Source organism: Monocercomonoides exilis (assembly GCF_001643675.1).
Source record: "Monocercomonoides exilis strain PA203 chromosome Unknown scaffold39-1025343, whole genome shotgun sequence".
NCBI classification, from domain to species: Eukaryota; Preaxostyla; order Oxymonadida; family Polymastigidae; genus Monocercomonoides; species Monocercomonoides exilis.
The window spans coordinates 178500-195957 of NW_027150584.1; the positions used below are offsets into that span (position 1 = coordinate 178500).

Consider the following 17458-nt stretch of genomic DNA (forward strand, 5'->3'; position numbering starts at 1 on the left):
TTTTATCACCTTACTGTGTGACAATTGTTCGCATAATAGTTGATTTTATTTTATTTTATTTATTTATTTATTCAAATTGTGAATTTTCAGCTACAACAACACTCCACTTCATTCTCTAACCAAAAACACTCTCAATTTTTATTCTCTGTTTATAAACTTTTTCCTTTCTTTTTCTTTCTTTTTGAAGCTGAAAAGAAAAGCTGCAAGAACGAAAATGATAGATGCAAATGAACACATACATAGGTTAAAAGGAAAAGAAGAGAAGAGAAAATAATTTAATATCAAATAAAAGTAAAATTTCCTTCTTTTGCAATAACATTAATCAAGTGGCACTTTCTTGAGGAGCAGGTTCTGCACTGACAGGAATGCTTTGATTTGAAGAAGATTCCAATGGAAGTGTTGAACTTTCAGATGAAGAAGCACCTTCGTTTGCATCATGAACTGGCTCTGATTCTGTCTTGACTTCGCTTCCTTCATTTGTTTTCTCATGGGCTTTACTCACAATGAAATGAATGAGTTGAGGTAATACTGGGAATTTTCCTCCTCCTCCGAGCCATGGCACTCTTTTAACAATCTCATCATATATGAATTGATGATCTGAATTTTGTGTAGGATGATCCAAAATGACCTAAATGTTGATTAATGTTTATTTTTTTATAAATTATTGATGTTTCCAAAACTGAAACAAAAAAATAAAATGTATACCTTATTGCAAACTTCGAGAATGCTTTCAGTAATTGATGTATTTGCTTCATCGAAGCCTCCTTGAGGAAGCAAAAAATAGAACCAAAAGTCACATAGTTCAATTTTTGTCATATGTTTAAGAATGACGGGTTCTTCAACAATAACATAAGATCCCACAGGATCATGCAAAAGAAAATTTTTAAATTCATGTAATTAAATGACTCAATACCTGCATCAGCTGAGTAATGAACCATAGAGCCTTCAAATCCAACCTTAGCCCCGTTCTTTCCCAGAATTCTCATTTTCCATGATTTCGATATAAAATCGTAAAATATTGTTAGATGGTGTCTGCTGAGCTGCTTTCCTTCCCCTATTATCATGGGAAGCATGAACAAAAATTTGAAAAACAAATTTTTCAAAAAAAAATTCTAAAACAAAATTTCCAAACCAAGATTCAATACATGAGGCGTTTTGGATGTTTTCCTTCCAAGCATTACGCAAAGGTCTTGTATGACATGATCAAATCCACCTCTTCCAACAATCCTTGCAAAACCTCCAATTGACCCTTCCATTTAATTTTTGGTAATTGAGATCAAAAATTTTGCAACATTTAACAAAAATATTCCTCGATGCCGGGAATCGAACCCGGGTCTCAGGAGTGAAAATCCTAAATCCTAACCGACTAGACTACATCGAGTTGATATGCGAGTTTTTTATAAATATATTTATGAATAACTTTATATCATTTCACATTCTGGTTTAAAAAAGTTTGAAATTAAAGTTTTAAATATTGTGGAAATTTTTATCTTATGGATGAACCAAAAAATTATTGTAATATACAAACACAGTTATCAATTAGTGAAATGTTGAAAATAGACTTTTGATTCTTTCAACAAATTTGTAGTATGACCAGTGACGGGAATGTGATTTAGTGTTAATTGTGAAAAATAAACAACTTTATTAAAAAATTTTTTACAAAAAATTTGCTCGACATGTGTAAGGGATAAAAATATATTTGTCGCTTCCGTGTTTTATTGAAAATCCGCATCAGTATTGGTTTTTAATAAATATATTCATTTTTGCAGATTTTTTGTATTTTTTGGTAAATAATTAATCTAATTTTATAATTTTTTCATAATATTTTATTCTCCTCGTTTTGATTTGTTTCATAATTAAAATAATAATTTCTTCACTATCAAATACTGACTCCATTGACAGTCACTGACTTCTCTGACAGTCCGATAATCAAAAATACCAAATTTGATTTTTTGTCAAAATATTTCTTGAAAAACGTTTTTTAGTTCTTCGCTTATTAAAATTTCTATTTTTTAATATTTGCATTCGAAATTTTTGTTTTCATAATTGAGGTTCTGAAGTGAAAATAATCACTCGGTACGTAAGGAAACCAATTTTGTCCGTCTGTAGTCACAAAGAAACACGTGTGTTGTCGATACCATTAAAATTTTTTGGAAAAACAGAGAATTCGGTCATTCGTTTTTATTTTTTATTTATTTATTTTTTTTTCCATAACCCGGAGATAACAGTCACTGAAATGGTTTCAATGCGACAAATATAAGCATTTTGAATACAATTAAGATAATATTGTGTTGTGGTGTTTTGTAACCTTCTGCTTTTATCAGATATTTTTGAAAATGAAATGATAATTAAGACTTGTTGAATATAATGTAACTTCTAGCTTTTTCTTTGTAATTTTATACAATTTTTTTGACTTTTTGTGATCAAAAAATTCTATTAATAAGCAATCTTTTTTTATATATTTGTGAGGTTTAAAGCGCTTTGCTGATTATTTCTATGATTTTTGTTGACAAATAATATAATCCGATTTATTTTCAAATTAGAAAAAGTTCAACAGAGTAATGACTGAAACAATTTTTTTTATTTTTGCTTCGTGCAAAACAAAGCTTGAATGTTCGTATTTTCCCCTCCTTTTTTTTTGAGTTCGTCGAATAAAGTCTGATTTGAAATAAACAATCTGTTGTTTTTTGTTTCATCCTTCATAAAATAGTATTAACTTTAAAATGGGACTTTTTCCTTTATTGACACTTTTTTTGTTTTTGTTAGCAAAATGCTGAAGAGTGTGAAATGGCTTTCAGCGTTTTGATAACCGATTTCAAAAATGTCGTTTTAATTTATCACTAATTTTTTTTTTAATTTTTGCTTTTTATTTTATGAAATATTACGTTTTTTTTCCTTTTTCGTAATCAAAACTACCAATTTCTCAAGTCTTCAAGCTTTTTTTTTTATTATTTTCAACTGGAACAAAATTTTGTTTTTTTTATTAAATATAAAGAAGAGTTGCTAGGGAAAACAAAATAATAACGAAATGATTGGTGAATATCAAATAACAAAACTGTTGTGACATTTTCAAAAAAACGAAATAATACAAAAAAAACTTATTTGAATACAATTGCCAATTTTTAAAAATTATCTATTAAAAATTGAGCTTTGTTGCAAATATTGTTAATCAGGTTTTGTTTGTGTGATTAAAGCTTTCAATTGAATCCATGTACTGTGGAATATTTCATTTGATCAAAAAACTGCAACAGTTTTATGAAAGAATTTTAATAACCGTTTAAATAACAGTTTTCATCCAATTTGTGAAATCAAATGGAAGAATATTTTCTTGAAAGAGATTAAGATTACAATCTCCAATTGATTTTATAAAAAAACTTTTTTATTTCGAAATGTTAATTTATCTGATTTGAGATTTTTTTTAAAAACCAATTGTTGTAAAATTTTATTCTTTTAGATTAATATCCTTTGATGGAATCATTGTGTGTGTAGGTTCACATTTTTTCACTGACTTTTACAAAAAAACAACATAAAAAAAAATCAACATGCTTATTTTCTTTGTAACACATAATGATCGTTATTTGAAATGAAAGGAATATTAAGCAGATGATATGATATAAACAATAATTAATACAACTTAAATAAAATCTTTCTTTCAAGCAAAAATGAAGAATAAATAAATTAGCATATTCATTGATGTTAAAGGTCTTTCTTTTCCAAAACCAATATCCAAATTACATTCTCAACATGTGCAATAGTTCGTATCATTTCTCTTACAAAAATATTTTTGAAGGTTTCAACAAGCATTGAAATAAAATGATTTTCTCCTTCCCAAATGCAAGAGGTTTCTTCAGCTCTTTTTTAACAAAAACCAAATTCGTTTTCAATTGGATAAAGTACTGATGAATGTGCAGTATTGAATAGCACATGATGAACTCCATTCATAGTTATTGCTTCTATGTTTTGACGATGTGTTGAAGCGTTGTCCGTCGCAATAACTGATAATCCATGAACTTCAATGCATTTCAAATGTCTTTTTATATGAGTCATTCTTTTGAAAAAAGTCGCAATTGTTGAATTTTCAAATAAATCAAAGATTTCATATTTTTATGAAAAATTTGTCCACATACACCGAACTTTGCTAATTTGGAATAAATTTCTGGATAATGCTATCTCACTCATTCTTAAAAAGATTCGAGAGTGGAAACAGAAATTTTCAGCAAAATATGAAATTTTTGATTGACATGAAAATAGAACTTTTGCGACTTTTCAAAAGGAATTCCCCATATATTCCTCAAATACTTCATGATTTATTGACACCCTGATAACTTCAAAATATCTCATTCCTGATAAGGATATTGAAGTGATGGACGTAATAGACTGATGAACTGGTGGAGATGGAATAAGAACCTTTTCTCCAACGGGGGACAATTGATATTTTCTTATGTTCTCAACATTCTAGTTTTATGAATTATTATGAATCAGCTACATCTTCTCTTTTTGTTATTCTTTCAAAGAAAAAATTGGCTGTTTTTGAGTTTTTTTTATGTGCAAAAATAAGGAAAGAAGTGGATTTTCATATTGAGGTTATCGAGGAAAATGGCTTCTGAATTATCAAATCATATATGTTTTAAATAATTCTGCTTCATTTTTTGTTGAACAATTGATTATTGTTCGTTTTCGATTTTTTTCTTTCTTCCTTTTTGATGTGATGGAAGAGTTATATTTATTCCATCTTTCATTTTTGATAAGCACCGAGTTGTTGTTATTGTTGTTAAAGTGCACTCATTCGCACACCATTACATGTTCTTTTGAATAGAGATTTGTATTTGATTACATAGTTTTCATTAATTAATTAATTAATAAAATAATAAAAATATTATGCAAAAGTTTCCTAAAAAGCATTCGAACTACGATATTCATTTGTTTCATGAACATGAATTCCCGCTATATCAAATCTTCATCATTCTAACTTATTTTTACCTCTACTCTCTTTGTTGTTCTCTTTATGTTGTTTGATGAATGTGTTTTTTATAAGGGTGAATCACCGAGAAAAAATCAAATTTATTCAATATTCTGATAAGCATGGTACTGATCCGACAATTTTCTTTTTCTTTTCTGTAGCTCTATCATCAAAAATTTCGATATTTAGAAAAAATGCAAAACAAAAAAAAAAAAAAAAAAAAAAAAAAAAAAAAAAAAATAAACGAATCACCAAAGCTGGAAATTTGATTTTCGCATAATGCAGGATTCACATCGAGGAAAAAGACAGTTTATCTCATATTTAAAACTTTCTTTCCAGTTTTAACAAAAAAGATTGATTATTCCTTTACCAATGTCAATCATCTCTCAAAATAAAAAAACAATATTTTATCTTCATCGCTTGTGAAGACTTTCTTTTGTTGATTATTGAATATCATGTGATTTTAATATTAAAAAAAAAATCAAAATTCATAAAGATGTTTTGCATAGGATAGATAAACATTATCTTTGAATTTGTTAATTCTACAACTCTTCATTTTTCATCAACGAATTTAATCAATAAAGATGTTAATTCTGTTGAAAGAATAACTGTTTCAACAACAACAAAAAAAAAAATAAAAATAAAAATAAATAAAAAAAATAAAAAATAAAATAAAAAATAAAAAAAAGAATAAAATAAAGAAAAATAAAATGTTGAATGAAAGATTGCATGATATGTTTTTTTTGATACACATATGGCAAAATTTTTTTGAAAAGTTCCTTTTGTTTAATTTTCAAATAAAACAAAAATTTCATATTTTCATCAAATTTCTGTTCCCACTTATGAAAATATGTTTTCATGAAAACAAAATCAAGACAAAGCTAATATTTACATTATTGTGAAGTTTCGTGAGTGGGAACAAAAATTTGATGAAAATATGAAATTTTTGTTTTATTTGAAAATTAAACAAAAGGAACTTTTCAAAAAAATTTTGCCATATTTCTCAGTTTTTTTGTGTCAAAGAGTTATTCATCATTATTAGCTCTTTAGATAAAACACCTCCTCACTTCCATATGAAATCAATCAGTGATATTGAAATTGAAATGTGATATACAGTTTTTGCTTTTTTAACATTTTTGTTCATTCCAACTATTATCTCGTTCATTCATAATAATAAATAAATAATAAATATTACTCTTTAATTAAAAAAAATGGACATAATAACTTTAAGAATTATTAACCACTTTGTGAATTGAATACAAAAGCATTTGAAGATTATTTACAAAAAAGTTATCACACAAAGGTTTCGTTTCTCAATTCTCATTTCCAAAGAAGAATCAAAAAGATCAGATTTTGAATCTTTTGTTTTTTATAAAAATATTCAAATGAATGGGCAAATAATATTAAAGAACTAATTTTATTTAAACAAAATATAGAATAACGACATGTGGCAATGCCACTGTTACGATTAGTTGGATGCTTTTTCGGTCTTCTCTCAAGGAAATTTCTTTAAAGTTTTTTTGCGATTTCATCGAAAAAATGCGACTTCACCTTTCATTTCAACGTATTTGATTCCACTCTCGACTTACAAATACATTTTTAATTGGGTTCAAAATCGAAGAGCATGCAGCGTTTTGAAACACGACATGTCCGGCTTCTTTAATTAGGCTGTCATTATTTATATTGGACAAAATGTTTGACTTCATAAATTTTCATTGAAAAATTATCAACTTTTCATTGACTTTTTTTGATCAAAAAACACAATAAAAAATTGTCCATTTTTTGACACTCGTAATATGTCGGAAAACTTTATGTAATAATTTCAATGATGCCTGTTTACAGATATGAAAATCAAATTTGTTTTGAAATCTGAAAAAGCGAAATAAAGTTATGAGTGATGCAATTTTTCAATGCTTCGTGTAAAAAAAGCTTGAAAGTCCGAATTTTCCCCCATATGATGGGTTGTTGTTTTTCCATTTCTATCGCAGATAATTTTGTTATTTTCATTAAACAAAAGAAAACTTTCAATATCAGCTTCAAACACTTCATAGTTAACATGAACTCCTATTTCTTGAGCATAATCCATTCCTTATATGGATATTGATATGACAGCTGTAATCGATTGAAATAGTGAATGTGGAGGAACCAAAACTTTTTCTCCTCTTTCTGCCCAACCGTATTTCTATATACAATTGACGTTCTATGATGTCTCATTAATGCAGGAAATAAAGGCACCATCTTTTTCACAAAGAAATAATTTTTCTGTTAAATGTATTCTATGCTTTTTATTTTTATCAGCATTTGCGTATACTGGACTGACTGCAATTCTATTGAAATATAGGTGATTATTTTTTGAAATCATATGTTTTTATTCAAAAAATTCGGTTCAAAAATTCCCCAGAAATATAAATATATGATCATTGAAAAGTGAAAAGACTAATAAAAGACATCTTCATCTTTATTTCAGGCTTTTCATTAGTTTTTCAAGCAGTTGTGATGAGTTTTACGTTGGAATACAGAATCGCTTACCAACAACAAACAAAACTTTATAAAAATAACATCCAGAAAAAAGTTATGATTTCAAAAATAATAACCCATATCTGGGGAATAAATCTGTATAATTGTTTTTTCTGAAAGAAAATTGTGAACCGTGAATTTTGAAATATGCAATCCAGAAGAAGAAACCTCGTGTGATATTGTTCGATGTGTGGTTTATGGATTTTGCTTCATTTTTTGTCTATTGAGATTCTTGTTTCGATCATTGTTCACTATTTTTTCACTTCCTTTTTGTTTTTCATTGTGAATAATATCTTTTCTAATCTGCAGTTTTTTGTATATATCTGCTGGTGGTGATGTTTGTGAGTGTACATTCATTCGCATACAAGCTTTCGGACTTGCTTCTTCCACACATTTCTGTATAAATCTGTATGTTTTTTTCTTTTTTCGATAGTTGCTGGAGTGTGTGGCCTTTTGTATTTTCCTTCAACCTCAGTATCCTTCTGCCTGAATTGTTCAATTTTTTTCTCTGTCTTCCTTTTCTTTCAAAGCTGCTCTCATTCTAATATTTTCATGTATCATTTCTTCCAAAGGAGTGAAAAATGCATTACGATGTATTCAACTCTGTATTCTGATATAATATGAACTTGGCTACTCAATAACATCCTTTTGTTTGGTGTTCTGGCGTCTTGAAATGAAACCGTTTGCATCGTTAATTTAGAAAAATTTCGGTCAGTGATTGAGTAATTATTTTATTTTTATTTTTTATTTTTATTTTTATTTTTATTTTTATTTTTATTTTTATTTTTATTTTTATTTTTGATAGAACTCATCAAAAATATTATGAATAGATGTATTTTTTGATATCGAATTATTTTTTTTCTTCCCAAACTGCTTCAAGTCAAATGATTTTTTTAATCTTAAAAATTCTGTTAATTTGAACATAAAAGCGATTTTTGTCTATTCCATAATAATTCATTCAGAATTAGTTTCTCCGAGTTATTAGTTTATGGGTATGAAAACTGGTTTATAAATGGAATCAACTGTGGAAGTTTTAAGACCAATACAAACACGATGCTCGTGCAGAAGAGTTTAAACAATGCAATATATTTATATTAGTAATATAATAATATTTTTGTCTTTTTAGTACGACCCAAAGCCTGTTCATCGAGAATTGCTTGAGGCTGTTCTTGAATCAGGAAGAAGGGCACCGTCTGGTAAAAACTTGCAACCTTGGCATTTTTATGCTGTTGTGAATTCTGAGAAAAACAAGGAGATTGGTAGAAAAATCCAGCCAATTCTCGAAGAAAAAGTTCCACAGTTGAAAGGAAAAGCTGAACATATCGGCGTTTCAAACACGTTGTTTTATGATTCACCAGTTGTAATTTATATTACTGTTAAGAAAGATGGACTTTCAACAAAGTACATAGATTTGGGAATTGCAATCGAAAATATGATGCTTCAAGCAGAAGCGCTTGGCTTATGCACACTTCCAGCAGCTATGCCCCAATGGTTTGGCTCAGAAATTATTACAAAAGAACTTGGCATTCCAGATTCGGAAGAATTTGTTATATCACTTTCATTGGGTTATCAACACCCTTCATTTGAAAAGAAACCTACTCAACGTGAACCTTTGGAAAAGGTCGTCACTTTTATTGAATAAACCAAAGAAATACTTGAGTCTTATTTTATGAGTTATTTTTATAACGAATTGATGTTTTTTAATTTTGCGTTTTTTTTGATCTTAATGATATGAGAATATTTTTCATCCAAGCTTTCGGAATTGTTGGATAAAATATTCGCAAATAATGTTATTGAATGTGATATTAAAGACTTTCAGAGAATATTTTTCTTTTTTCTTACAAATAAAAATAAAAAGATAAAACATGTTTTCCAGAACTCGTTAAAGAAATTTTTTTTCCTGAAAGAAAATAAAAAATTTAAAAAATATCAATCTACACATGGAAATATCTCAATAAAAAAGACCAGTTGATGAAAAATAACAAACAAACAAAAAAAAAAAAAAATCATTCATTTTCAAAAAGTAACATCATCTTTTTCAGAAATAACTCAAAGTCCAAACACAAACATTCCATTTTCACTTTACACAGATAAAAGATGTTTTAGTGATTTCACAAATAATCTTTTGATGCATTTATTTTCATTCAATGCAACACTATTCTTTCTTCACCGATTCTTTTTTCTTGCTTCTTTGGGGACGGCAACTGAGATCTGTTGAGCATCAAAATCAATCGGATCTTCAAGACGATTCTGATAGGCGCTATCATTTTTCATCGAAGACGCATCTTCAGCTGACCCGTCAAAAGAGAAATCAACTCTGCTTGGCTGGTCATCCAGAAGCCTTATTTCATCTTCCGAAGTGCTTCGCTCTGTTGCTATCGTCCCGCTTTCTTTTCTCTGCGCTCCATGTTTCTTGTGATTGTGGCTTTCTCTTTTCTTTCTCTCCTTTTCCCTTTGCCCCATTTTTGTCTTTTGAGGAAGCGAAGAATGAGAAGGAGACAGCGAGATCGAGCCAAGTGCAATGCGTTGCATTGGATACATTCGCTGTGATTGGCTTTGAGAAGGAATTACAGATTTTGCACTGAAAAGACCAAATATAATCATAAACACCAGAGAAGGAACAACTTCGACAAGGGAGTATTTCAGAGTCCAAACAAAAAAGTATGAAAAACTATTTTAAACAGATAAAAAAGAAGAAGCAACAAGAAAAGAAAATTGTTATTGCTTAAGTTTAATTAATATCATAAAATTTCAAACCAATGATCACTGAGACAACGCTCAAACATTATTCTGACCCCATCAATCGTGAAGTCATCATTGCAAATGGATAAAATGGAGTATATAAATTGCACGAAGAAGATTGCTCCCAAAACAAATGTTGATATGGTTAACACCCAGAGCTTCCATTTAAACATCGATAGAATTCCTGGGTTTAAAGAAATGCGAAACATTGATATCCCTTCAATTATCATGAGAATGCTAACGCCAATATAAAGCACTGAGAAAATTGCGTCAGATGCAATTTCGAATGATCGATTATCTTCGTTATTACCGTCATTGCTCCTCTTAAAAAAAAAAATGAAGTTAAAATTTTTTCTTATACAAAAAAAATGTTAAAATAGTCTACAAACTGAATCAATAATATTAAGTACAACGCTGCTAATGATGTCTATTGCGAACACAATAGATCCAATTAACGAGAAGAAAATTCGTCGATTTTTTGTTTTGAATAGTGGTAAAGAGAAAGAGATTCCAATCCAAACTGCAAATAAAAACCAAGGGAGAATCATCAAATAAGTCGGGAATGTCGAACAACTCAAAGAAAACGATAAGTATGAAAACGGAAAAGGAACAAAAAATATCATGCATCGATAAAGGAACGAAACAGATAAAAGAATCAAGATAATTTTCTTAAGTCGGTTTACGTGCAATTTAGACGATTTAAATTCCATCACGGTTTGATATACAGAAAATAATAAGCAAAAAAAGAAAAATATTGCAAGTATTTTAAGAGGAAGGCTTCCATTTCCATAAATTACTTTAACAAATTTGAAATAATTCATTTAATTTAAAAAATAAAACGAATACGTACCAGGACAATCGAACATTATGTCATCTTGAAAAAGACGCATAATGACGGTGATTAATGCGTTGAAATAGCTGGTTTTGTGAAATGCAAAAAATAAAAATGGGTAAAAAATGAGAAACATCAACTACCTCTAATAATTTCACCATAAAAAATTTGTATTCTTTTCAAATGAAAAATAGAATAAAATAAATGCAAAAGATCATTTAACAACAATAATTTTCAATAACAACTACAAAAATTAATTCCTCTAAATCAGAACATTCATTTTGTTGTTTCTCTACAACGTGCGACTGGAATTCGCAGAAATGGGTGTTCGAATAGCGGTGCTTGAGCTAGAAGAGCTGGTACCTCTTCGCTCTGAAGTTAAAGGTGCATAAGGTGTCCTGGCTGAAGAACCAGAAGCCGTGCTTTGTCGAGTGAGAAATGAAGAAGAAGAAGAAGAAGAAGAAGAAGAAGAAGATGATGATGATGATGTTAATGACGATGATAATGCAGTCGCGTATTGACTCGTACCCGAAGACGACAAAACTGCTGAGGGTGTTTTGCTTATAGCCCTTTCGAGTGTCTGCGCCAACTCCATCTCAGCCTCTGCCCTGAGTCCCATCATCTCCATCCTCGCCTTCTCTGATGCCCTCCACTGCAGCCTCTCTCCATTCAGCCTCTCCTTCGCCAGCTCAGCCTCTTTCCTCGCTGCTGCCTCTGCCGAACGCGCACACACAACGTCTGCCTCTGCTGCTGCTATGCGCTCGCTCGCTGAGCGCAGCTCTTTCCGCATCGACTGCACCGCCTGCTTCAGCTCTTCTGCCTCTCTCTTCTTCTCTGCCAGCACACTCTCCAGCTCGTCCCGCTCAGATTTCAGCGCTTCTTTCTCTCTCATCCGCACCAGACACTCATTCTCTTTCTCTCTTCTCTTGTTTCTCTCTCGCTCTTTTTCTCTTTCTTTCTCTGCTTTCTCCCTTTCCAACTGCACCACTGCATCCTGCTTCTCTGCTGCTATATTTGCTGTCTCTTCAATCTCCTTCTTCAGCCTTTCTCCTTCCTCCACCGCAGCCTTCAGCCCTCTCTGCGCTTCCCTCAGCTCTCTTTCATTCGCCCTCAGCTTCTCCCGCACGGCTTCCAGTTCTTCTTCCAGCGCTTCGGCCTCTTTCTCTTTGATCTGCAGCGTTTCTTCGCTTTCTCTCGCCTTCTCCTCCAGCTCATTCACTTTGCTTTCTGTTTCCATCGAAATCTGCCTCAGCTTTTCTGTCTCTTCTGAAAGAGTGGCAATCGTCTCCTTCTCTGCACAGTGCAGCCGAAGAGAGAAGGAAGACAGCAGAGAACACACTGGATCTCTTAAATGACTCAAGGGAAGAGCAGAGGAAGAAAGAGAAGAAGAAGCAGAAGAAGCAGAAGAAGCAGAAGAAGAGGAAAAGCTGGCTATATTCTGCTCATTCTCCTCTCGTGTTGGCAAAGGCGGGAGAACACATTCAGTTCTGCTGTTGATCAGCGCCACAAACAGCGGAGACACCTCAAACGGGAAGAAAGCTCTGATTCCATCGTCAAAACGAACAACTTGGCATTTCTCTTCCTCAAATGCGCTGTCACACACACGCAGAACAGAGAAGGGGTCAGAAGCGTCTGCCAATGAAAGGTCTCTACATCCACTGCCTGGTTTGGTTTCATAGACAGATTTGTATTTATTGATAGAAGAACTTTCTTCTTGTTCTTCTCCTTCTGCTGGCTTTTCTTGCCTTGTTTTCTTATTATTGATATTCGATCTTCTTTTGTTCAGCTGCTCATTGGTCGAAGGAGGAGAAGAAGAAGAAAGAGGAGAAATAAACAGAGGAAGAGCAACAGATTGCAAAGAGGAAGAAGAAGATGATGATGATGAAGGTGAATTCAGCAAATCAGCATTTGAAGAGTATTTTGGTGTTCGAGTAACACTTGAGGAAGGAGAAAGCCCGCGAAATGAAGAAGAAGAAGAAGAAGAAGAAGAAGAAGAAGAAGAAGAAGAAGGAGAAGCCAATGAAGAACTGTTCAAAGAAGATCGATAAGAAGAAGGTTGAATTGCGTTTCCATACACACGAGTGGAAGATGCAAACAGCTTGTGGATTCTGTTTGAGGCGATGACTGAAATAACAGCGACTCGGAAGCGGCGGAGCCAGATTTGAGACATATTTGAGGAGAAGATGGAAGAAGAAGAAGAAGAAGAGGAGGAGGAGGAAGAAGAAGATGATGATGCGTTCAATGATAAGCTAGCAGAAGAGGAGAAATTGGATGAATTGTTAGGCGAAGTGAATGAAGAAGAAGAATTCGAACGGATGCGGTTGACTTGCGCAGAGCTATTCAAATAGGTAGATTGAGGCGAAAGAGAAGAACGAGAGGAAGAAGAAGAAGAAGGAAGCGGAGTTGAAAGTGGATAATCATTCCTGTCAGATACAAATGAGCTTCTCTTGTTTTTGGAGGCAGTGCGCAACGTCTGCTCGCTGTTTAACTCATATTTTGATCGTTTACTCTGCTCTGAAAAGGCAAAAGGCGCATTTTCTGTGTTAATCTGCTGCTTTTGAAGAGAACCGGACAGCTCATTCTGCCTCGTTCCATTCAGATCCTCGCTTATCTGTGTGGCATTCACCACTTCCCTCTGAATCGCTAAGCAATGCGCTTTCCCCTCTTCAAACCAGCTGTTCAGCATCTTCTTCTGCGCCGTCACATCTCTCAGCCTCACCCGCATCGCCTGCTCAATCCTTGCCATCATTCTGTTTGCCTCCTTCTCCTGTGACAGCGACGCATCCAGCGACTCCATGCTCTTCTTCATCTGCACATTCTCGTCTTCTCTTTCAGATAAGCTCCGCCTCACTCCAAACAGCTCTGCCTCCAGCTGCTCAATCTCGTCCTTCAGCTTGTTCGTCTCGATTTCACTCAGCCTCTTCGTCTTCTCCTCCTTCGCACTGCTCTCTCTCTTTACTCTTTCTCTTTCTCTTTCTCCTTCATTTTTTATTCTCTCCACATCCTCTTCGTTTCTCGTTCTTTCCTCTTCCAACTGAAGCTGTGCGTTCTTCAGCTGCATCAGAACATCGCTGTTTGCCTGGCTCAGCTGTTGAATCTCGCTTTTCTGCCTTTTGTTGTCTGAGAGCAGTCGTTTCACATTGTTTTGTAGAGCTTCCTTCAAATTGGGCCAAGAAGATAAATCACTCACTGACACTTCTTCTTCTTCTTCTTCTTCTTCTTCTATTTCGTCCTCTTCCTCTTCATCTCCTTCTCCTTCTCTTCCTCCTTCTGTTTCGCTTCCCTCTTCGTTCACAGTATTTTCTCCGCTTCTTTCCTCTTCATCATCATCCTCTTCTCCTTTCTCATCTTCATCTGCATTCCTTTTCCCTTTCCCTTTCCCTTTCCCTTCTTTGCTTCTCTTTCTCATTTTCATTCTTCTGCTTTCCTTCTTCTCTGTTGGCTGCAACGCAAAGATCGTGTTCAACACACTCTTTACAGCCCTCTCTCTTTCTCTCAGCTCCTGTATCGCCATCTCCTTCTGCTGCTCCTCCTCTTCTGCTCTGTCTTTCTCTTCTTCTCTCTCCTTCTCCACTGCCTCCAGCTCATTCCGCAGCCGCTCCACTTCTCTTTCGCTCGCCTCGCACTGGTTCTTCGCTGCAGACAGCTCCGACTCAGTTTTCGCCTTCTCCTTCTGCTCATTCACGACTTTGCTCTTGTTCTGCCTGGCTGCTTCTCTTGCCTCGCTCAGCCGGTTCAGAACAAGTGTGAGCTTCTCTGCAAGCGAGCTGGCACTCACAGAAAGAGTTGGGTTGTCGATGGAAGGAGGAGGGGTGAGCGGAGAGAAGGAAGAGGAGAAGCGATAAGGAGAAGATGGAGAGGAGAAGGCAGATGAAGAGGAAGAAGCAGAAGATGAAGAAGAGGGAGAAGAAGAAGCGAATGAAGACAAAGTCTGAGAAACAGCTCGTGGGGTGTCTGTTGGATAGCGCCGGAGTGGAGTTGAGGTGGAGGAAGACGAAAGAGCAGCATCGAGAATGGGCTGATTGGATGGAAGAGGAATGTAATCACTGTCATTAGAAGAAGGATCAGAAGAGTCAGATGAAGAAAAGTTAGAAGATGAAGCAGAAGAGGAGGAGGAAGAAGAAGTAGATGGAAAAGGAGACGAATAAGCGCCAGGGGTATTTGACACATTAAACAACGGTATAGAACCAGGAGACGAGGCAGGAGTGGCATAATTCACCGACAAAGGAGAATTGTGCTTGTCAAACGAAGGAAGAGTCCCACCGTCCAGCACAACTCCTGCGATTCTCCGCATCCACCCATGCACTGCACACAGCTGCTCCACAACCGCCGCCAGCTCCTCGTCTTTCTTCCTTTCCCGCTCTTTCCCTTTCTCCTTCTCCTCTTCCAGCCGCCTGATCTTCTCTGCCCCTCGCTTCAGGTCTTCTTTGTATTGCCCCATCTTCTTCTCCTTCTCCACAGCTGCTGCACCATACAGCAGCTCTTCCCGTTCTGCCTGCAGATCTTCAATTTTCCTCTGTGAATCAACTAATTTCGCATTGACCTCGTTCAGTTTCTGTCCCAGTGCATTCGCCTCTTCCTCTTTCACTTGAAGATCAACTGCTGTCGCCTTCCATTTGTTGAGCGATTTTTCCAAGTTTTCCGTTTTTTCTCTTTCTGTTTCTAATTCATCGTGCAATCTTGCTTCTTCAGCTTCAAACTGCTCCTTCATTGACACCTGCTCTTTCTTCTGTTCTTCGATCTTTTCCGCTTTCTTCTCGTTTTCTTCAATCAGCTGCTCTTTCTCCTCTTCCACTCTGTTCTTCTCTTCATTCAGATTGTCAATCTCTGCCATCATCTGCCTCTTCTCCTCTTCCCACTCTTCCCTCTCTCTTTCTAACTGTTCTCTGATCCCCCTCTCTTTCTCCAGCTCTTCTTTCAGCTCAGCAGAAATCCGGCCTTCCTCCTTTGCTTCGACAGAGGCAGTCACTGCTTCGTCTCTCCAACGCTCCGTCTCCTTTTCTTGTGTATGCAAGCGAACATATGCAGTCTATTGAAATATTCACATATTTAAATATTTTAATGTCAATTATTAAAATGAATAATAAGATGATATTTACTCCAATAATGAATGATTAAATATTACAAAGAGCACACCGTTAGCTCATCTTGCACTCTTTTCAGATTCCTCTCTCTTGTATCTGCATCCGTTTCTAAAGCTTTTATCCTTGCATCTTGTTCCAATGAAATATGGTTCCAATCTCCTTCCCGCTCCAATTCTTCATCCTGGAGTCGATTAATCTGCTCTTTCATTGTCTTTTCTTTGGCTTCCATAATTCTGAGACTGGCTTTGGCTTCTTCAAGAGCACTTGAGCTTTCCTTTGATCTTTGCTCACTTTCTCTTAATTGTTCTTCAACTGAATCCAAAGTTGCTAAAAGCTCTTCTTGCTTTTTCTCGAGAAACACCACTCTTCCTTCAAGTTCGCTAATTTCCTGATCACGCCTCTCAATTTCTTGTGACAAACGCTTCACCTGCATTAATTCATAAAAAATTAGCAATGAAAATTCGATAATCTGAGCAAACTGGCTCTTTCATTGATCTCACAAATTGTATGCTTCCTTCTTCGAGCTTTGCTGTTTGCGATCTAATTTGTTCTTCGTTCATTGTTAGTATTTCATCTTTCTGATTTTCAAAAATAAAAAAATGAAAACTCAATGTTAAGCTAAAAAAATGACCTTTGGAGAAAGAGCTCTATTTCTTTTTGCTATTTCAAGAAGTGGAGTGCTCTGAGGAACTTTTTTCGAACTATTAATCAAAAACAACAATAAATCCAAGATTTAATTGGCTTCTCTGAAGTTGAACACACGTCGATGATATATCAGATTTGTAGGGCGAGTATTTCGTTAATGGTGTTTTCAACATTTCTTCTGTTCTCTGTGGGGTTCGAAAACTTTGTTCATAGATGGAATTTGAAAGTGGCTGAGTCTCTTTTGAACTCAAAGATTTTCGTTGAACTTCCAATTCGAAAAATTTAAAGATATAAAAACAATAATACATTATAGCATACGTATTGTTGACAATCTTTGCGGATGCTCCGTCATCGATTAAGTTTAAAATCGATCTGATTTTACCCACAATATTTCAGTATTTTCATTAAATCATAAAACATATTTTTTTAATTTTGGTGGTTTAAAAATAATCAAAAAGTTTTGTTTGAATATTTTAAGTGAATTTGATTTTTCAGATCTGCACCAATATCGATAGTCTTTTTTTTCTATGCACTCAAAAAAGACCAGCGTCGAAAAGAGTTTCAGCGAAACTCTAATAGCTGGCATTACAACTCTTTCTCAAGAGCGGCAATCGAAAAAAGAACCTTTGAAGACAGAATTTTCGAATGCACTTTCATTTTTGAAACATTCTTGTGGTG

At 34.0% G+C, this 17458-nt stretch overlaps 4 protein-coding genes across 4 annotated transcripts; 1 reads left to right on the forward strand and 3 right to left on the reverse strand.

The window, feature by feature from the left end:
- Positions 1-52: 52 nt before the first annotated feature.
- MONOS_4360 (uncharacterized protein) lies at positions 53-1256 on the reverse strand (the record flags this gene model as incomplete). Its single annotated transcript, XM_067874426.1, has 4 exons — positions 53-628; positions 706-836; positions 914-1054; positions 1133-1256. 4 exons carry the CDS (start codon positions 1254-1256, stop codon positions 323-325), a joined length of 702 nt encoding a protein of 233 aa, XP_067722922.1. The 3' UTR covers positions 53-322.
- A 7233-nt stretch (positions 1257-8489) lies between these two features.
- On the forward strand, positions 8490-9355 carry MONOS_4359 (putative nitroreductase; the record flags this gene model as incomplete). Its single annotated transcript, XM_067874424.1, has 2 exons — positions 8490-8546; positions 8604-9355. 2 exons carry the CDS (start codon positions 8490-8492, stop codon positions 9117-9119), a joined length of 573 nt encoding a protein of 190 aa, XP_067722923.1. The 3' UTR covers positions 9120-9355.
- MONOS_4358 (uncharacterized protein) lies at positions 9346-11177 on the reverse strand. The gene is made up of 4 exons (XM_067874423.1): positions 11070-11177; positions 10609-11015; positions 10235-10542; positions 9346-10148 (listed from the first exon to the last, which is right to left on the reverse strand). The coding sequence occupies exons 1-4, from the start codon at positions 11107-11109 to the stop codon at positions 9644-9646; spliced, it is 1260 nt and encodes a 419-aa protein (XP_067722924.1). The 5' UTR covers positions 11110-11177; the 3' UTR covers positions 9346-9643.
- On the reverse strand, positions 11069-17154 carry MONOS_4357 (uncharacterized protein). Its single transcript, XM_067874422.1, has 6 exons — positions 17099-17154; positions 16898-17045; positions 16767-16836; positions 16615-16713; positions 16188-16562; positions 11069-16080 (listed from the first exon to the last, which is right to left on the reverse strand). The coding sequence occupies exons 1-6, from the start codon at positions 17130-17132 to the stop codon at positions 11344-11346; spliced, it is 5463 nt and encodes a 1820-aa protein (XP_067722925.1). The 5' UTR covers positions 17133-17154; the 3' UTR covers positions 11069-11343.
- Between the last annotated feature and the right edge of the window lie 304 nt (positions 17155-17458).